Source organism: Lissotriton vulgaris, chromosome 5 (assembly GCF_964263255.1).
Source record: "Lissotriton vulgaris chromosome 5, aLisVul1.2, whole genome shotgun sequence".
In the NCBI taxonomy this organism is placed as follows: Eukaryota; Metazoa; Chordata; class Amphibia; order Caudata; family Salamandridae; genus Lissotriton; species Lissotriton vulgaris.
The window spans coordinates 354,333,891-354,355,593 of NC_141693.1; the positions used below are offsets into that span (position 1 = coordinate 354,333,891).

The following is a 21,703-nucleotide window of genomic DNA, read 5'->3' on the forward strand; positions in this document are numbered from 1 at the left end:
TTGTCAGTTGGGGAAGAATGCAAACTTCTAGGTAAACAGTGATTTCTAAAATCAATTCAAAATTGCCATGCTCCGTCTTTAAAGAAAACGGAACAAGAGACCAATCAAATATTTGAAAGAGCTGAACACACTGCCCCTCTGCCATCAGCCCGAGTCATATGGGGAAACTATCCAAGATGTTTTAACAATGTCTCCAACATTAGTCCTGACCCATTGAAGCCAGAATACAGAGTGGAAATCAGGACTTTGTTCCTACATCATTATTGGGAACAGCAATCATGAGTGCTTTTCTACGTCTAAGAGACACACATGTTGAAGGGTTCTTCATATGAATCCAAGAACCTTAAATGCAAGGAATCCTCCAGCCACAAGGCAGAACAACTACCAAATAAAGGGATCATGGGTATCAATCATAATTATGTGACCTTATGCCTCTCATTCTATAAAATACGACGGACACTTTTTCATGGTGAAAGCATAATGCAGCAACAAAATAATTGTAAGTAATTGTAAAGGAGTCTCCACAGAACTGAAGTTAGTAGTCTGGAGGGGGAGGGATGGGACGGGGGAAGTAGGGTTTGATTGTAAATATGGAGAAACACTTCTGAATTTATGTTCATCTTCTTAACAATATTATGGGGTTATACACAAAAAAATGTTTCCAGTCACGTGGCATGTAAGCCAGGACTGTTTGAATACATGAAGAACAGTAAACCTTGAAAGCTACGTTTGTGATTGGTATCTATGCTTTGTGCGACTATGCCACAATGTCAATTTTAAGGACTTAAGATCTCATGTTACTTTTTTTCAACTCCTAGGAGATCTGCAAAACTTTATGATCCAGCACAAAAAAAGTGACGGATTCATGATATTATAGCACTGTGTCCAGGAACAGTGCAGCATTTCCAGTGTGCCAGACAAACATTTTTTTACTTCTAAAGAGCATTTCATGCACCAATAAAACCATTATTTTTCTGGACAGCTTTTGTGATAATTTGGCGTGGTCATGATGATGCCTTAAGGCTTGGCCTTATGGAAGGGTGCCTAAAGGTTGTGGCAAACCACCCATTTTGATTATACCTTCACAGTATTCGCCTCCAGCTTTCCAGTAACAGTGTTACCGTCTTGACGGTATATATGCTAGAAAAATGTCTGTCTTACTAAATCTAAGGATAATCAATAGCCTTGTAATATAATATCAGCCTTGCTTTTATACTGTACAGAAAATTATGGAAGTGCTTTTGACCTAGCATCTATTCAACACCTTATTGGAGGTAGAAAGTAAGAAAGACTTTAGGACCCACCAACAAAAATTCACATTTGATATGAAACATAGTTTAATTACCTTGAATAATTCCAGAGACACATCTTTCAAGTATTTGTCATTCAGGGAAAAAATCTAAAGTCGAGCTGTGTCAGCAGATTTATAAAGATATAGTAGATCATCAACACGAAACCCGTTAAACTAGGCTAATAAGAAGATGCAGGAATCTTGTACTCACCATTTGTTTGCATAGAAGGTGCAAGATTTCGGAAAGCAGAACACCACCTCTTCCCACAGGAAGTAAAGGTTTGCTAAATTCCCTGCAAACCAAGAGAAGGGAAAAACCTGGTATCAGTGAACTGAACAAAATCAGAGGATGCATTCTGTCAAACAAACGAAGCTGCATTTAAACTAATACCATGTAACACTTAGACCCTAACAACTTCACATTGCCGAAATCAGGTGTCTGGAGACTATGGACAACATTTGAAGAGTTGAGATCATTCGCAAGTGGGGTACACAAAATTAGGAAAGAGATCTCCGAGTGACAGTGTGTCAAACCATAAGGAGACAAGGGTGCTGGGATGATGTGCAAATAATGGAATAAGATAGGAAAAGAATATGGAGGCATCTGGCAATTGCGAAGTTCCAAAGAATTCCAAGCCATCCCAAGCCAGTCTGGGCATACTATTGTGAATAAAAAGCATATGGTGTAATGTAAAAACAAATGATTAGTCTAGTGCTCATAGCATTAGCAAACAGGTGTGCTAAGAAAGTAACATACATACAACGTAAAAGGAATGACTAATCAACAGTTGATGTGCGAAAGTGTGATGAACAATTAATCATGTATAAGAGTATGACAATAAGGCTTCTTTCCAAAACTAGACTTTTAGATCAGATCAAGAATTCCTTACGTAATCAGTTCTCTCATAGAGATCCCTCCTTCTTTTAGCATGGGAGTTACTAGCTCAGCCAGGTACAGCCAGATGTGGGGAATATCTATCGCCATATCATCTGCCAACTCCAGCGTTTCCGAAAACCTTAAAAAAATATATAAACAAATGACACACTCACTAATTAAACATTGCCAAAAGATTGAGGATACTTATTTTATAAATAAGGTGACATGCCTTTCTTAAAGCTTCAAATGAGTAGGTTCTTATAATGAAAAAGCATTGGAAATGGACATCAAAGAAATATAACTCAAAATTACACTGGACATTTTACTTGAGCAAATAAAAGGTTAAAGTTAAATTACTATTCAGATCTGTGGGATGTATTATCACTTTATATGATGGGTTCTCTGGCATTTCAAATATACTAAAGAAACCTTCTAGAACTGTATTAGTCTGACTTTGCAGTGACAGTAAATAATGCACCTAAGACAGTGGATACAGACTAGATGTTGATCTTTTAAGATGAATTTCTTTTCAAGTATGTGAGGTCAATGGTACAATTTTTCACTAATCGCAATCAACAAACTATGTTATTTTGTTTTTTACACCGTAGTTCAACCACAGAAAAGGTAAACGCAGAAAGGGACTCTAAAAGCACTAATCTCCGGGACATTTGGAAACTTTGCTCACCCGGATTGTGAAGGAGCGTGGACTCTCTGCAGGAAGTTACCTGCACTTAATTTAGGAATCTTCACCACCGTTTTCGGTGGGCCCGGGTTCTGTGGGTGGTCCGGGGACTGTGAGTGGATCGGCGACCAGCGCCATCTTGGCTTGGGAACTCGCTTCCTCGGCGGGCGCCATCTTGGAGCGTCCACGCGCTCCTCCCTCCATTCCGGCGCCTATTTAAGGCATTTTTAGGCATTTGGCCGACCTGGCTAGGTGGCAATTTACCGCGCTGCGGTTTTAAGCGCTGATACTTTTATCTTCATTATTTTGACGCTTTTAGCGCGTTTTTGCTTTGCTCGCACTTTGTCTGTTTTTTAACTGTGTTCCGCTTGGGCTCTCCCCCCCCCTCTTACCTGCACTTAATTTAGGAATCTTCACCACCGTTTTCGGTGGGCCCGGGTTCTGTGGGTGGTCCGGGGACTGTGAGTGGATCGGCGACCAGCGCCATCTTGGCTTGGGAACTCGCTTCCTCGGCGGGCGCCATCTTGGAGCGTCCACGCGCTCCTCCCTCCATTCCGGCGCCTATTTAAAGTTGCTCTTTCCCGCGCAGCGGGAACGCGCAGCTGGGACGCCGTCGCATGCCGGAGTCGTGCCTGAGTCCTGCCCGTCTGCGCCCGTCCGCGCCTGGACGCGCTGGGCGCGGCGGGCAGTTGGGATCCAGGAGAGTTAGTCTTGGCTCTTGTTACCATGCTGGTGTATTCTGGCGACACTCTGCGGGGTATAGGACGCTCAATTGTGAGTTGTACCCTTCCCCCAATACACCCACTAGCGGGCCCCTTTCACTGTGCGTGTGGAAGGTGGTCTTTGGATCCCCCTACCCTGAGCTCACACGAAAATCCGGTGGTTTCTCTTAGTGGAAACCCCGCCGTGCACTCCCTTCGCATCTTCAGCCTGAACGCCAGGTCTCTGGTGCTGCATTATCAGGCCGTGTATGACCTGATACAGGAAGAGGCCCCGGACATCGTAGCCATCACCGAGACGTGGTTGAAGGATGACGATGTGGCCATTATCAACTTGGCTTTTCCCTCTGATTTTTCGGTTTTTACCCTTAATCGACTTACCAGGGGAGGGGGTATTGCGTTGGCTTTGCGACCTGGCCTTACTGGTAGCTGGTCTGGTCTGACCATTGCGGGATGTGAAAGTGCGGTGTTTAAAATCTCGGTCACCCCTCAGTTCACACTCTCGGGGATGGTGGTTTATCGCCCCCCTGGGAGTGATGTGGCGTTTAGAGCGGCCCTCCCCGACATGGTTAGCTCCTTGGCAGTAGGCTGCCCTAATTTTTCGATCTTGGGAGACCTCAACTTACACTTTGAGAACCTCACCTCCCCCTCGGTTAGCGGTATTCTCGCTGACCTGGAGGCCCTTCAACTGGTGCAATTGGTCCGACAGCCTACTCATATAGGCGGCCATACTTTAGATCCTTTTTTCACTAATTTGGCAGACGCTGCTGTCTCCGCCATCACTCCTCTTGGCTGGACGGACCACTCTCTGGTCTCCATTCGTACCCCTTTGCCGGAAATAATTGTTGTTCCTCCGGCTAAGCTGGTTGTTAGGCGGCAATGGAGTAAATTACGGCTGGAGGACTTACACCGGGTCCTCGCCGAGGAGCCTTTACATCTTCCGCTGTCGGTGGATTCAGGTTACGAGAAGTTCTGCTCCTGGATCTCCAAAGCGCTTGACGCCCTTATTCCTCTTACCGCCTGTAAAGTCAGCTCTAGGGATTCCAGCCCGTGGTACGATGGCGCCCTTCGTTCACTCAAGGGTAGTTGTAGGCGAGCAGAGAGGGCTTGGCGGAAGGCGTACGATACCGGTAAAAAGGTTATCTATCTCGCCTCCGTCAAAGCTTACCATCGGGCTGTTTGCCAAACTCGAGCTGCTTATTATGCTGCTGAATTCGGCAACAGCTCTAACCCCTCTAAAACCATCTTTAAAGTGATGAAGGATCTCCTGGCAAAGCGTGCCTGTACTACTACGACTGGCTCCACCACTCACTGTGAGGCTCTTGCTTGTTTCTTTTTGGAAAAGGTCCAAAACATCTATCGGACGTTCTCTTGTACAGAGCCTCCAATTGAGACCCCGATTAACATCTATGGTGATCCCACCCTGCACGTGCTGCCCCCGCTGACACCTGAGGGGTTTAACCTTCTGGCTCTGCAGGTCAAATCAGGGTCCCCCGCTGATCCACTTACTGCGACTCTCTTTAGGGAGCCGTCGTTTGTGGGACGGGCCGTGGTCCACTCCCTGATTAACATCTCTTTGGAATCAGGCACGGTACCTGCTAGCTGGAAGCGGGCAGTGGTCTCTCCTATTTTGAAGAAGCCGTCTCTGGATCCAGACAAGCCTGAAAATTATCGGCCCATCTCCTTACTTCCGTGGCCGACCAAAGTGTTGGAGGCCCATGTCAACAAAGCTCTTTCGGCTCACCTTATCCATGCTAACATCTTGGATCCCACACAGAATGGGTTCCGTGCTGGACACAGCACGGAGACCGCCCTCCTCTCCATGGCTGAACATCTGCGCACGGTGATGGATGCGGGCCAGACAGCAGCGCTCGTCTTATTGGACTTGAGCGCTGCGTTTGATACTGTCTCGCATCCTATCCTGTTGCATCGCCTGGAGGAGATTGGGCTGGGTGGATCTGCCCTCCAGTGGTTCCGGTCTTTTCTAGACGATCGTTTCTTTAGCGTTGCTGTCCCACCGTTCCAGTCCCAATTCCATCCTTTGAAACAGGGGGTGCCGCAAGGATCCTCGCTGAGTCCCACGTTGTTTAATATCTACGTGAGACCGCTGGCTGAGGTCGTCAAGCAATGGGGCATGACTATGGTCTCATATGCTGACGACACTCAGCTAGCGGTTACGATCAGCGGGGATGCGGACCGGGATGCCCCCAGGTTTCAGAGCGGGCTTAGGGCGGTGGCGAGCTGGATGAAGAACAACTGTCTCCAGCTCAACGCTAAGAAAACAGAGATCATGATCGTAGGTAAGAGATCGGAGCTTTGGGGGGACAGATGGTGGCCTTCGGAGATGGGGCCGGCCCCCCTCCCGGTCACGGAATTAAAGAACCTAGGAGTATGGATGGATCCCTCCCTCAGCTATGTTGGCCATACGAAGAAAATTGCAGCCTGCTGCTTTGGTATCATACGATCGCTTCGCCCGGTTTTGAAATTTTTTGACCATCGTACCAGGCAGCTGATAGTCCAGGCTACAGTGTTATCTCGCCTGGACTATGCCAGCTCTCTTCTGGTTGGGTCCAACGTGGCTGAGGTCACCCGCCTCCAACGCGTCCAGAACGCTGGGGCGAGAGCTATTGTTGGCCTTCCCCGTACTTGCTCTGCCTCCAGCACTTTGAGATCACTGCACTGGTTGCCTATCAAGGCCAGAATTCAGTTTAAAGTGCTGTGTATGGCATTTAAGATTTTGAAGGGAGCAGGTCCCCCCATTCTTGCGGACCTTCTGTCATGGTATGTGCCTACTCGGCCCTTGAGATCTTTGGGTCAGGCACTTACTGTGGTTCCCCGGTACAGGCTGTGCCGGGTTGGTGGCCGTTCCTTCCGGGTCAGAGCAGCCGAGCTCTGGAACTCTCTTCCTGTAGAGTTGCGACTGTTAGACGATCTGCTGGTTTTTCGTAAAGCCCTGAAAACCGTTTTGTTTTAATTAATTTACCTTTCTCCCTTCTGTCCTGTTTCCTGTGGTGTTGCATTTTTACCTGCCGTGCGCCTGGACGCCCCTTAGCTGGGGCAGCAGTGCGCATTACAAATTTATGTAACATAACATAACATAACATAACGGACCCTCATCGTTTGCTGACCAGCACCTCGCCGGACCCGCTTCGCGGGTCCCGCAGCGCGCCATCTGCTGCTGGTGAATCCTGGTTGCCGGTGAGGAGCGCGGGGAAAGGCAAGTCGACCAGCGGGGCTGCGAGCACAGGCAGGGACTCCAGCATCCAGGAGCCCCTGCGTGCCCAACCAGCAACACCTGGGCTGCTCTCCCCGCTGGCCACGCCCCCCGCCAACAGAGTGAAAACCGGGCTTCACTCTCGCCTTAGTGGGACATTTGGAAACTTTGCTCACCCGGATTGTGAAGGAGCGTGGACTCTCTGCAGGAAACGGACCCTCATCGTTTGCTGACCAGCACCTCGCCGGACCCGCTTCGCGGGTCCCGCAGCGCGCCATCTGCTGCTGGTGAATCCTGGTTGCCGGTGAGGAGCGCGGGGAAAGGCAAGTCGACCAGCGGGGCTGCGAGCACAGGCAGGGACTCCAGCATCCAGGAGCCCCTGCGTGCCCAACCAGCAACACCTGGGCTGCTCTCCCCGCTGGCCACGCCCCCCGCCAACAGAGTGAAAACCGGGCTTCACTCTCGCCTTAGTGGGACATTTGGAAACTTTGCTCACCCGGATTGTGAAGGAGCGTGGACTCTCTGCAGGAAACGGACCCTCATCGTTTGCTGACCAGCACCTCGCCGGACCCGCTTCGCGGGTCCCGCAGCGCGCCATCTGCTGCTGGTGAATCCTGGTTGCCGGTGAGGAGCGCGGGGAAAGGCAAGTCGACCAGCGGGGCTGCGAGCACAGGCAGGGACTCCAGCATCCAGGAGCCCCTGCGTGCCCAACCAGCAACACCTGGGCTGCTCTCCCCGCTGGCCACGCCCCCCGCCAACAGAGTGAAAACCGGGCTTCACTCTCGCCTTAGTGGGACATTTGGAAACTTTGCTCACCCGGATTGTGAAGGAGCGTGGACTCTCTGCAGGAAACGGACCCTCATCGTTTGCTGACCAGCACCTCGCCGGACCCGCTTCGCGGGTCCCGCAGCGCGCCATCTGCTGCTGGTGAATCCTGGTTGCCGGTGAGGAGCGCGGGGAAAGGCAAGTCGACCAGCGGGGCTGCGAGCACAGGCAGGGACTCCAGCATCCAGGAGCCCCTGCGTGCCCAACCAGCAACACCTGGGCTGCTCTCCCCGCTGGCCACGCCCCCCGCCTATCACTTGTGTCATCAGTTGTAGGTTAAAAAGGAGGGAGACGCCCCCGCTACGCGGGAGCGCGCCGGGAGAAGCCCGGGACAAGGGCGGGACCGTCTGTGGCCGTCCGGGGCCGGAAGAGGCCGGGCCGGGCCACATCCCTTGGCTTTGTGTAGCGGACGTCAAGCCTCCAGGACAATGGCTTCAGGAACCCGATCCTGTAAGACGAAGAAATCTGCAGGAGACGTTGTGTTAGGTACTATGGATCAGTTTATTACCCGTGCAGTCTCCATAGTTGAGAAGGAGATAATCTTGGCAGAGCGAAGGTTATCACGGGATTCTTTGAGCATGTCTAACAAGCGCTCCTCTCTGGGCGCCATTGCCCTAGCTGATAGCCCTAGTCATATTCCCCCAACTCCTCTGTTGATAATTGATTCCTCTATTATTGACGAGAGATTGAGTCGGATTAGGGCTAGTTTAGAAAGGGTAACTACTACAGCACCAAGTATTGTGCTTGACCCAACACATTCCACTTCCTCCCTTCCCAGTATCACATCACCAGGGGCCCAGATCCCAGATTGTAATTCCGAAATTCTTGATGCCTTGAGTCCCCCTGTGCTTGTTAGTGAAGTAGTGAACTCCACACTAACCGCAGGACATTCCAACACTAGCACTCCTAGACTAGTAGCCCCACAAATTGCACTTGTAGGGAACCCAGCCTTAGGCATAATCCCCCAAAAGAAGAGAAAGCGCCCCGCTAGTCCCCGCAGGGGAGGCTCTCTAAAACCCCACAGTAAAGTTAGTAGGAACGTCATATCAAAAGGGGGCACTACCCCGAATCTGGTTCCTCACTTAAAACCCCAAACATCCCATACCGGAGATCCTCCCTTTGAGGGCATTCCTGGTCAAATGGCTCCTATAGATGCTAGCATTTTCCCTCAAGTCGAGAGCATCATCAAGTCTGTGGTGATGCCTCTTGTAGATAAGATTGATGGTCTCACACGCAAACTAGCCTCGCTTGAGCAGACAATGCTGGACAACTTTTATGCAGTGAAATCTTTAGTTAAATTTCACTCTAAATCTCAGGCTGAAGATAATAGTGGCCTAAGGAGTGGTGCTGCTCCATTAGTTCTCCCTACTTCTACAGCCCTCCTTGAGCCTTCATCTTCATCTTCTCAAAAAACGCCCGCCTTGGTCAAGGTTCCCCAATCTCAGCAACCCAAAACTGGTACCATGCCTCCCCCATCTACTTCTACTCTCGAGTCTAGTGTGGCTCGTCTAATGAACAAACCTAGTACTCAGGCACCCAAGGCACTTAAGGTTAAATTTGCTGCAAATCCAAAGCCTATTGCCCCTAACACTAAGGTAACAGGAGATACAGTGACCGGAAGTAAGGGTGTTACATCCTCATCTCCTCTCACTCCTGTTACACAAGCTGTGCCCAAATCTCCAGCAACAACCACAGTAAAATCCCCGGCCAAAGACAGGGTAAAACGGCGTACGCCAAATGCTAGCCTTCCCCCTGGCTGCAAGCCCTATGTGGTTATTCTAACAGGAGTACCCGAGCTTGAAGAGGGTTCTTGTGAGTCCTACTCTGAACTCAAACACAAGACGCTTTCTTGGCTAAAAGCTAATAGACCCCTCCCAGGGCACATTGATGGTAGAATAGCCTTTGTCAGACGCGTGGGCTGGATTGGTAACAGACGCAAGGCTATTACCGGGGACTGTGTGCTGATCAATTTTAATGATCCTAGAGCAGCTGGCATGATTTGTAGCCAACAGTCGCATCACAACTTTTGCGACATACAAACTAGGGACTTGGGGTATTTTTATCACCCGCCCCCTTTAATGGGGCTTAATAAAACTTTCCAAGATGGGGGTAGAGGTGTATGGTTCCCCCATTATCCAACCTTGGATCCTAGAGCAAGGGTATGGACTCCTACCCAACCACCCAATCCACAGGGTTGGGGCTGGTGACTTAAAAACTTAGTGGCAAACAATGTCTCCACCGCTAGGGTTAACACAGCTCGCTTAGTAGGGGAGGCACCCTTGACCAACATTGTCGTGCACCAGCCCCCGCCTTCCCCAGTTTTACCCATTCTTTTAGGCGAGGGGTCAGATAATATTGCATTAGCGGACGAACTTCAAACTCGGGGTCCACAGGGTGGGATTAGCGGTTGTAACGAGCCCCAGCGCCATGCACCTCTGAAAATTATTAGTTGGAATGTGGCAGGCTTAAACAGCAAGCAAGATGTTCCAGACTGGGTGGCGCTCGTCGAACCCCACTCAGTTTGTGCATTCCAAGAGACGTGGTGTGTAGAACCAAGGCACCGAGTAGGTTATGCCACCTTTTTTGTCCCGGCAGAAATCCCAGCTTCGGGAAGAGGTCGTCCATATGGAGGTCTCTTGGTTTGGGTAAACATCACGTTGGGATGGAGGGTACACCATCACCCCCAAAAATCTCCAGATTTGATGCATCTCACTGTAACTTGTAACAGGAGAACGGAAAAACTGGAGATTATTAACATCTATACACGAGGGTCCTCCGGGAGAGCTTTGTCACCAACGCTCTTGGACCTGGAGGCAGCCCTGGGTGAGTGTAGTAGTGATTCCTTAATTTTGGTCATGGGGGACTTCAATTGCACATTCGAGCCTTTGTTGCCCGATGAATCCCTGGATTTATATGAAGAAGATTCTAGGAGAGGTGTCCCGTCACTCGATCTTCCCATCATAAATAGTTGGACCCCCAGAATCATCCAGTTAAATTCCCTCACTCTAGAGCACGGCTTACGGGCAGCCAATGGGAGGACTCCATCAGATTTAGAGGGGGCTCATACATATAATAGGATCGGTCATTCTTCCCGGATCGATTACATCCTTCTAAACTTTTCTTTGTGGGTACATATGAAGGATATGATGGTCCTACCCTCTCTGGATAGTGACCATAATGCACTTTCTTTGACCCTATCAATCTGGTGGAATGAGAATATCCCAGGTAGCGGAAATTATGATGCACTAGCGTCAGGGCCATTGGGAGGGGTGGTTCCATCAAACTGCCTAAGACGCCTGAAATGGGACAAAGTGGCAATAGATGAGGAGAAAATGGCATGCATCAGAGCTGTTACCTCTACAGCCTGCGCCATTTTAAAAAGTCAGCCTATTTGCCCAAATCAGATTACAGCATTGTTCTGTGAGGTCTCGCTGTCAATTGGGGACCTTTTCAAGGCCAAAGTAAAAAAGGGAAACCCTAATCGTGATAATCGGCAGGGTAAGCCTGGATGGTACTCAAAGGAGTGTCGTGCCATGAAGAGAGCTCTGATATTGGCAGTGAAAAGCGGAGATTCCGCCCTAATAGCCACCAAACGGAAGGGTTATAAAAAGGAGCTTAAAACGGCAAAGAGAGACTGGGAAGACAAGTTTTGGCAGGATCTCCGAACTGCAAGCGTGGGAAAAAACGCAAAAGATTTTTGGGACCTAGTACACAAGAAAAACAGACCCCTCGACACAGTCATTACGTGTAACATAACCGAGGATCAATGGTTCACACACTTCTCGAAATTGTATACGGCAACTGCTGTTGAAGTATTGGATTTCGCTCTACCACAGTCCTCTCGAGTGGTGGAAAGTCCCGATGAAAGTCTGTTTACCAAGAAAGAAGCGGAAGGCGCAATAAAATCTCTTGTCCCGCGCAAGGCGGCTGGCCCCGATGGTCTTCCGGGTGACCTGCTCCGAGTTGACCTAGACGATTGGAGTACGCTGATTTCGTCTGTTTTGAACGCAGCCTTGGCGGGTGCACCTCTGCCTGCCTCTTGGATGGCCGCTGAAGTGGTCCCCCTCCACAAAAAAGGTTCGAGAGAAGATCCAGGGAATTACAGGCCAATCAGCCTGATTGACTGCTCACAGAAAGTAGCAGGCAAGGTTCTCCTAACTAGAATACAGCAATGGGCAGAGGAGAACAGGATCCTTTCGGATCTCCAGGCAGGGTTCCGAGCTGGCACCGGAACAATTGAGCAATCGTTAAGGCTTCTCATGATTTACTGGAAGGTCGTTACGATTGGGAAGGGCACATTATATCTTGCCTTCATCGACCTCCGGACGGCCTTCGATTTGGTCCCAAGAAACAACTTATGGAAGGTTCTTAGTGATCTTGGTTTGCCACCTTACCTGCTCCATCTGGTCATGAAGTTTCATGAAAATAACTATGCCCAAATCCGCTGGGGTCCCAATGGCCAAAAGACTCGAAGAATAGATGTGAACAGAGGAGTGCGGCAAGGGTGTGTTCTAGCCCCAACACTCTTTTCGCTCTACGTTAATGGGGTGGTGGACCACTTGTCGAGGATTCTAGCGGATGCTCCTCGCCTGGCAGGTCGTTCTATTCCCACCCTGCTTTTTGCGGACGATACTTTGCTCTTATCAAAGTCGCCAATGGGCCTACAACAGCTTCTTTCAGGCTTTGACGATTTTTGTAAACAAAGAGGGCTCAGTATAAATACAGATAAGACAAAGTACCTTATTTTGAACCCTCCGCAAAAACTTGGCCCTCCGCCAACTCTGGGCTCCGTGGCACTGGACAGGACTAAAACTTTTGATTATCTGGGCATCAGGCTGGTGGATTCCATGAAATGGGACCAACATTTGCTCAAAATGCTGTTAAATTTAAAAAGAGTAACCGGGATCCTGCTTAAAGAGCAGAGAGCAGCCTCAACTAAACCCATAGCTGCAGTTTTGGACATCTACGCGGCTAGAGGAGTAAGTGCCGCTTTGTACGGGGCGGAACTTTGGGGAATGACGAACTTAAAAAACCTCATTCGAGCTGAGAACACCTTCTTGAGAAGCCTGATGTCCCTTGGCCCTTCTGTCCCCATCCTGCCTCTGCAATTGGACATGGGTTGTCGGGCTATTGAAGACCTTGCGAAGTTACGCCCTTTGCTTCTGTGGGCCCGCATCTGGAGAGTCCCTGAACTCTCAAGTTACGCGGATGGTCTACGGGAGATATTAAGATCAACAGGGTGGGCGAAAATAAAGTGGATAACGGATGTCAAAGCTTTACTCATCAATCTGGGGCTGGAAGAAGCATGGCATCAACAGTCAGCCCCGCCCAAATCAACAATAAAACAGCTTTATTGGAACTGGGTGTCAAATAGAAGGAATTCTTCCACCTCGATTTGTAAGTCAACTAAAAACTTCATGGAGTCCAAAGATACTCCTTTTAGAGAACTGTATTTGGACATAATCGCAGCCCCTTGGGAAAGGTCCTTGTATTTTAAATTTAGAATTGGCCTCCTCCCCGTAATGGAATTTACTAGTCATTGGAAAATTCCATACCAGACTGCCCCGTGGTGTCCTTTCTGCCCACAGCGTCAAGAATCTGTCCCCCACTTTTTATTCGAGTGTCCTGCATATAAAGTCCCACGGTCAAAATGGCTAAAACCCATGTGCCGCACTCTGGGCACTAGGCATTGTAACGTGGCCTTAAGGATTCTACTTTCAGACACTCGCACCTTTTACGCTTGTGCCACCTCGAAGTACCTTGGGTGGGCATGGCGAATTCGGTCAAAAAGACTTAGACAAATTGTTTAATCATCTTTTTTATCAGGGTATTTTTAAATCTGTGGTTTTTATCTATAAATGCATTGAAATGAATTTTATTGTATGTATGCTTTTTAAGATATTTTTTATATGTCGAAATAAAGCCTTTTTGACTTGACTTGACTTGACTAATCTCCGATGTATGTATTACTCTGGAGATTCTTGATCACAGCACTTTAACTCAAATTCACCAATGAAATAGATTTCAAAAGAAAATTAGAAGGAATATGCTACTTACCAGTATGCATCTGTTCTTGGCATTTAGGGCTGCTGACATGTATATCTGTGCATAGATCGCCGCCTAGTGTTGGGTCCGGGTGATTGCACCTTGTTGTCCTGGAACAGTCTTCGAAGTATCACGAGATAGGTGACTCCTCCCCTGGACTACAGTGTGCATGGGCATCTTCTCTATCCTCAGATTGTTTTTCGCCATTGTGGCAGAGATGGAGATAGAAAAGTCCATGCAAAAGATAATGCTGAAGCTGCGATAGGCACCGGGGAGGAGGGCGGGCGATATGAATGTCAGCAGCCCTACATGCCAAATTCAGATGCATACTGGTAAGTAGCATATTCCGTTTGAGGCATGTGGGCTGCTGAATTCATATCTGTGCATATACTGTATAGCAGTAGCTCCTCTAGCGGTGGTTACCTGTGACAGCTGCAGCAGTTTGAAAGAGAGTTTTGAGGACAGCCTGGCCTACAGCAGCTTGCTGCTTTGCGTGCACGTCTACACAGTAGTGTTTTGTGAAAGTGTGTATAGTAGTCCATGTGGCTGCTCTACATATGTCTTCAAGAGGGATATTTCCTAGGAAAGCCATGGATGCCCCCATTTTTCGCGTAGAGTGTGCTCTTGGGGGGGACAGTTAAAGTGCGTTTAGCATTTTGATAACATATTTGAATGCATTTAACTATCCATCTGGCTATTCCTGACTTTGATATTGGATTTCCTTTATGTTGTGGTGAAAAAGCAACAAATAATTGCTTTGTTTTCCTAAATTATTTCGTTCTGTCCACATAATAAAGCAGAACTCTCTTCACATCCAGTGTGTGTAGGGCTCTTTCAGCTACTGACTGTGGATTTTGGAAGAACACTGGCAGTTCTATTGATTGATTAATATGGACATTGGATATGACCTTTGGCATAAACTTAGGGTTTGTTCTAAGAACTACCCTGTTAGCATGTACTTGCCTGAAGGGTTCCTGAATTGTTAGTGCTTGTAACTCGCCTGAGTGAAGTAATGGCAATCAAGAATGCCACCTTCCACGTTAGGAATTGCAGTTCGCATGAGTGTAGAGGTTCGAAAGGAGGTCCAATAGGTCTGGTAAGTACTGTATTTAGATTCCAGACTGGGGAAGGTGGGTGTCTTGGAGGGATCACCCTTTTAAGACCTTCCATAAAAGCCTTGATTGCTGGTACTCTAAACCGTGATAGGTGTTGCCTGTTTTTAAGGTATGCTGCTATAGCAGCGAGATGTAGTCTTATGGAAGAGGATGCTAAGTTACATCTTTGAAGATGCAGCAGGTAAGATATAATGTTCTGTATGGAAGCATCTAATGGGTTGATTTGGTTATTGTTGCAGTAAATAACAAATCTCTTCAATTTCGCTGCATAGCACGCTCTCGTAGTTGGTCGTCTTGCCTCCTTAATGATGTTCATGCAGTCTGGAGGCAAGTTAAGGTATCCAAATTCTAAGACTTCAGGAGCCAGATCGCTAGGTTCATCTGATTGGGATCTGGGTGTCTGATTTCTCCATGGTTCTGAGTTAGAAGATGGGGTGCGAGGTGCAGCCTTTGAGGAGGAACTACTGAAAGCTCCAGGAACGTTGTGTACCATGGCTGTCTCGCCCATGTGGGAGCAACTAGGATCAGTGTGATTGACTGTTGCCGCAGTTTGCGTGCCACCAGCGGCTAGGGGAAAAGCGTACGCAAATTTGATTGACCAATTCATCCATATCGCATTGCCTTGTGACAACGGATGTGGGAACCTGGCGGCAAAGTACTGGCATTTTGAGTTTTCGTTTGTGGCAAACAGGTCTATCTCTGGGTGCCCCCACTGCCTGAAGAATGGTTGGAGAACTTGAGGGTGAATCTTCCATTTGTGGAGTTGCTGGCTGTGCCTGCTGAGCAGGTCTGCTATTTGATTGTCTTTCCCTAGGAGGTTTTCTGCCAGGAGAAAGATATTTTTTGGAATTGCCCACTTCCATATGCTTTGTGCCAAGTGGGACAGTTGTGGAGAGTGTGTTCCTCCCCGTTTCTGGATATAGTACATTGCTGTCATGTTGTCCGTCCGGATTAACACAGTCTTGCCGTACAAGTATTTTTGGAATCCTTTCAGGGCTAGGAATATCGCTAGCAACTCCAGTTGGTTGATATGCAGTTTCTTTTGTTTGATTGTCCAGAGCCCTTGTACTGTGTAGTGAAGGAGGTGGGCTCCCCAGCCTGTCAGTGATGCGTCCGCTGTTAGTACTAGTTGTGGAACCGGCTCTTGGAACAGTCGCCCCTTGGAAAGGTTTTGTTGGTTTCACCACTGCAGAGAGTTGTGAGCGCAACTGTCTACCAACACTAGATCTTTTAGTTGTCCATGAGCTTGGTTCCACTGTTGTGCTAGGCATTCTTGCAATGGACGCATTTGAAGTCTGGCATGACGGACAATGAATATGCAGGAGGCCATCATGCCTATGAGCTGCATGAAGCCTCGAGCTGGCAGAGAGTGTTGTGGCTGAAATTTGCGAATGAGCATCTGAATGCCGGCTATCCTCGCTGTGTTTGGATATGCCTTTGCCACTGAGGTATCTATAGTAGCTTCCAGATATTGTTGTTTGTGGGACGGCTGTAGATGCGATTTTGGGTAGTTTATCAAGAAGCATAGGCTGTGTAGCAGCTGAAGTGTTTGAGACGTGTCTCTTGCACACTATTCGTACGATTTGGCTTGTATTAGCCAATCGTCTAGGTACAGGAACACATGGATGTGTTGCCTCCTGAGATGTGCAGCCACTGTCGCTAAGCATTTTGTAAACACTCTTGGAGCCGTGGTTACCCCGAAGGGGAGAACCTTGAATTGGTAGTGTTGACCTTCTATTGTGAACCTGAGATATTTTCTGTGAGCTGGATGGATGGGTATGTGAAAATACGCGTCCTTGAGGTCCAATGTTGCTAGGAAGTCTCCTTGTTGTAGCAACGGGAGCACTTGCTGTAGTGTGATCATATGGAAGTGCTCAGACAGTATGTATTGATTTAGGGGTCTGAGGTAAGGTATTGGTCTGAGGGAAACGTCCTTCTTGGGAATAAGGAAGTATAGGGAGTATACTCCTGTCCCTTGGTGTTGGAAAGGGACTGGCTCTATGGCCCCCCTTTCCAGCATGCATTTCACCTCTTGTTGTAGTAGGGTGATGTGTTCTTTGGACATAGGACGGAGTCTGGGTGGTATGTTTGGTGGATTAGAATGAGTTCTAGGCAATAACCATACTGGATAATTTGTCTCACCCACCTGTCCGTAGTAATTGCATTCCAGACAGGTAGGAATTGCTGGAGTCTACCTCAGACCGGTGTTGGGTGGTCTGGAGGTAGCGTGATGAAGTCACTGTTTTGTGGCAGTGGAGGCTCTAGTCTTATTGCCTCCACGCCCTCTTCCCTTGTTATTGTTGCCCCTATAACCTCCTCTGTTGGAGTTCTTGTTAAAGGAACCTTGGGTGTTGCCTTTGTATGTGGATGATGTCTGTGAAGTATTGCCCTGTGTAGCTGCTCTGTATGATAAGCGTCGAAAGGAACCTCTGTGTTGTTGAAACTGCAATGCACCCATTGATTTTGCAGTTTCTGTGTCCTTCATTTTATCTAAAATGGTGTCGACTGCCGGGCCAAAAAGGAAGTCTTGATTGACTGGTTGGTTAAGACTGGTGGACTGCACCTCATTCTTAAAGCCTGAAATACGCATCCATGCGTGTCGTCATAGTAAAACGCTAGTGTTAATGGACCTGGCTGCAGTGTCCGCTGCGTCAAGCGCACATTTGATGGAGGCATTTGTAATATATTTTCCCTCCTGTATGAGGTCATTGGCTTGGGCTTTGAAAGGCTCAGGCACGTGTTGCATTAAGGCTTCAAGCTGGTCATAGTGTGCCCTATCATAACAAGCTAGTAGAGCTTGTGTATTTGCAATTCGCCAAGAATTGGAGAATTGGAGGCCTGTGATGCTACCCTTTTACCTGAGGCCTCTAGTATTTTGGACTCTTTATCAGGAGGAGGAGCCTCTCCTGTTGTCTGTGAGTTGGCCCTTTTGCGTGCATTAGCCACTACCAGTGAGTCAAATGGTAACTGACCTTTGATATAGGAAGGGTCTGCTCTATATTTCTTTTCAATCCTGGGATTGATTACATGTGCCCTGGCTGTATCTTTAAATATATCAGGCGCGTGTTTTAATACCCCCTTTAGCATAGGAAGGGTCCTGACATTTTTCTCAGAAGTAGGGAATGTGTCAAATAGAAAGTCTTCTTCTATAGGGTCATTGTGCATATCTACGTTGTGGTACTGCGCTGCCCTATCAATTAGCTGGTTGAATACAATGGTGTCATCAGTAGGTGACGTCTTTGTTGGATATGAGGAGACGTCCGGGATGGGATGCGTGTCATATGGGTCAGTTGGCTCTGCCCACGGTTCATTTTGCGGGTTAGGATCCTCTGGGTAGTTATAATCATATTGAGGATCTTCCCCTGTGTCGCCCTCATTGTCCCCAGACTGAGAAGGAGAGTAAGGAGCAAAAGGCGTAGTAAAAATAGTAGGATAGAAAGGAATGAAGGGTCTAGATGGAGAAGTCGCCAAAGTCCTTCTTTAGTGGAATGGGGGAAATGAGAGCCCGTGTCCAATGGTCTCTTCTTTCTGTGTAGTATTGGGACTTTACTAGTCTCAGGGTTTATATATATTTTTGCCTGATGGAAGAGTTCTTCCACAGTCCGTGGCTGTGTCTTTGACTTCTTTGGCTTAGTCGGTTGTGTATCGACTATTGCTTCTGGGTCGACAACCTCTCTTGGTTCGATGACTTTCGTTGCCTTACTGGTTTTTCTCGGTTTGGCTCCCTTGTTTGGGTCGACGAGTGATTGCAGATCGACCGGGTGTTTAGGGTCGATACGCTTCTTGTGCTCGAAAGGCTTTTTTGGTTGACTGTCCTTTGTCGAGTCGATGTCTTTTTGGATCGACCGGTCTTTTTGGAGCACTTGTCCTTGGTTCGGTAGCCTTCTCCGGCTGGACCACAGGCTTCGGTACGGCGCCCTTTGCGTCGGCGACCTTCTTCGAGTCGACGGCCTTCGGCAGCGCTGCCTTTTTTTGGCTCAACGACCTTCTTCGGGTCGACGCCCTTTGGTTCATCGACCTTCTTTGGCTCGACGGCCTTCTTCGGTTTGGCGCTTTTTGGCTCGATGGCCTTCTTTGGTTCCGCGCCTTTTGGCCCGTCGGCCTTCTTCGGCTCGATGCCCTTAGGCTGTACGGCCTTTTTCGGTTCGACGCCCTTCGGGTCGACGAACATTTTGGGTTCTAGAACCTTCTTGGGGATAACGTTACTCGGCCATGGGGTCTCTGAAGGCTTAGTCTTTGGTTTCGGAGCCGAGCCGGACGGCGGGGATGGCAAATGTTTCTTTGGATCTTGGCTAAGGCCTTTAGGCGATGCCTCGACCAGTGCCTTCGGTAACGGGGTAATCGGGGGCAGTGTACTCACGATTTGCCCCGGTGGGATCTCGTCATCTGAGTCCGATTGGTCCTCGATGGTGACGATCTCTAGGTCCGAATCTGCCGCTTCTGGAAGTTCCTGGTCATCATCGAAGAGGTTGTCTGGTTCCGGAGCCTGTCGCTGCATCTCTTGCCTGGAGGCCCGTCGAATCTGGATAGTTTTCTTCGAACGTAATTGGGCACAGGCTGGGCAGGTTTCTTCCTTATGGTCTGGTGATAGGTACTTGTTGCATACTGAGTGTTTGTCAGTATGTGGGCACCTTTTGAACGGACTCCGTTCCATCAACAGCAGGCCCACGTGGCGTCGAAAAGGCCCAACTGCCCGCCTCGACGACCGGAACGAGACTACAAAAGCATGCAATAGAGAAGGTTCCAAAACACCAACAAGGGACAGGAGTATACTCTCTATACTTCCTAATCCCCAAGAAAGATGGGTCCCTAATAACGTGCAAGTAGTGCCTGTGTATTGGCTATACGCCAGCTATTTGCTGCTTGTGATGCTACTCTCTTGCCCGATGCATCTATTAATTTTTTGACTCTTTATCAGGTGGAGGAGCCTCTCCTGTAGATAATGAGTTCGCTCTTTTACGAGCGTTTGAAACTACAAGCGAGTCCAGAGGTACCTGCCCTTTGATAAATATTGGATCCTTTGGAGCCGCCTTATATTTTTTTATCAATTCTTGGGTTTAACACCCTAGCCCTCACTGGGTCTTTGAATATTTCCTCTGTGTGGCTGAGAAGACCCTTCAGCATAGGTAGAGTACCTGATGTTCTCTGTGCACTAGGTAGCGTCTCTAATAGGAAGTCCTCTATTTGAGGTTCTGTATGTATATCTACCTTATGATATTTTGCTGCCCTATTAATGAGCTGTACAAACCCGGTGCCATCATCAGGTGGTGAAGGCTTTGAGGGATATAACTCTGGGTCGTTGTCCTCATCTGACCCTACGTTATAATTCTCCCATGGGTCATCCTCATCTGGGATGGTTTCATCATCCCCTTGAGGTTCTCCCTCCCCTGGATCACTGTCTACATCAGACTGAGGTGTAGATGGTCTTGGTGTAGAAGGTGCAGGAATATTTGGCATAGTGTGAGGAATAGGAGAAGAGGGTGTGACTTTAGGTCGAGGAGAAGTAGGAGTTGTATTTGTCCCCAGTGTTCTCTTTTTTGAAGGAAGAGATTTGTCTTCTATCTGTTCATTCTTCCTCTTCTTCGTCACTACTTTGCCAGTTTGCGGATCGATAAACAAAATCTTTTGTTTGGGATCTGTCTGCTGCTCCTGTATCGGTACCGAAGGCCTTGGTTCCGAAAGGTGCTTTTGTTTTCGATCGTCAATGTTCGGTGTTTTCGGCACCGAGTGTTTACTCGATTCCGACTTCTTCGGTGTCGAGTGAGTCTTTGACGTCGAATCATGTTTCTGTTTCGACACGGAATGTTTAGATGCTGAGCTTTCCCTTGCATGAAGCTTCGGTGTCGAAGTCGATGTCGACCGTTTCTCGGATCCGACATGGTGGGAGACCGAGAGTTTCGGTTTCTGTTTCGGTTTCGTTGCCGGGCCCGAAGGCGGGGCGTCGGAAACTTTTTTCTGCGGTTTGACCGGGCTCGAAGGCGGGGTCGTTACCACACGGGGTCGGTTTTTTGGTAAGGGGACGTCGTCTCTCACGGTTTGTTGCACGTCGAGTTCTTCGACATCCGACTCGTCCCCTTCCGACCCCGACTGATCCTCATGATCCTCTTCTTCCTCAAGTTGCTAGTCTCCGAACAGCTCCGGGATCGCATCCGACTGCATTCTGGAAACCTTGTGTCTTCGAGCTCGACGATTTCTAATCGTCGACTTGGAGGAGAATGCTGCGCAGGCTTCGCAGTCCCTGGATTCGTGTTCAGGCGATAGGCAGAGGTTGCACACCTCGTGTAGGTCCTTGTGTGGGAACTTAGCACCACACGGACATTTCTTGAATGGAGTCCTTTCCATGGACTCCGGGCTTAACTGCGTCGAGAAAGGCCTCATGTTCGTCGACGTAGATCAAAGTTTTTTCTTCGATGTTGAAGTCGAAACGCGCCGGAATGGAAATGAAACGCGTTCGATAACAATACCGTCTAATTGGAAAGGGAATACGCGCCGATAAGTCACTTCTTTTCGAAGTCGATCTGGAGCGTCTCAATCCTCATCCGAACCCGATGGCGGAAAAAAACAATCTAAGGATGGAGCCGATGCCCATGCGCACTACCAACCAAAGGAGGAGTCACCAGGATACAAAAGACTCTCCAAGAGAAAAACAAAGTGCAATCATCCGAGCCCAACACCAGATGGCGATCTATTCATAATGTACCATCTGCAGCCCATATGCCTCGAACATATCGTTACCGAAGGTAAGTAACTTGTGCATCTGAAAGAAACAGGTTAGTATTAGATTCCTTACCTTAGAATAGATACCCCAGCAATTCCAACCCCGGTGGTGGATCTGCGAACCAATGATCACACCAGAAAGTCCTGGAGAACAGAACGGCCAAGGAAGCCCTCTCTCCGGACTTGGCTGACCAGGCAGTAGTGTCTTGAAAACGTGT

The 21,703-nt window shown here is 48.5% G+C and overlaps 1 protein-coding gene across 28 annotated transcripts in view; it reads right to left on the bottom strand.

Annotated features, from left to right (window-relative positions):
* The window catches only part of EIF4G3 (eukaryotic translation initiation factor 4 gamma 3), a 1,432,461-nt gene that overhangs the window by 126,409 nt on the left and 1,284,349 nt on the right, over positions 1–21,703 (bottom strand). For all 28 annotated transcript variants that reach the window (XM_086921648.1, XM_086921654.1, XM_086921652.1 and 25 more), the window contains 2 exons: positions 2,182–2,307; positions 1,503–1,584 (listed from right to left, as the gene is read on the bottom strand). In XM_086921648.1, the coding sequence (XP_086777774.1) occupies positions 1,503–1,584; positions 2,182–2,307 (208 nt within the window). The remainder of the gene's footprint in view (positions 1–1,502; positions 1,585–2,181; positions 2,308–21,703) is intronic.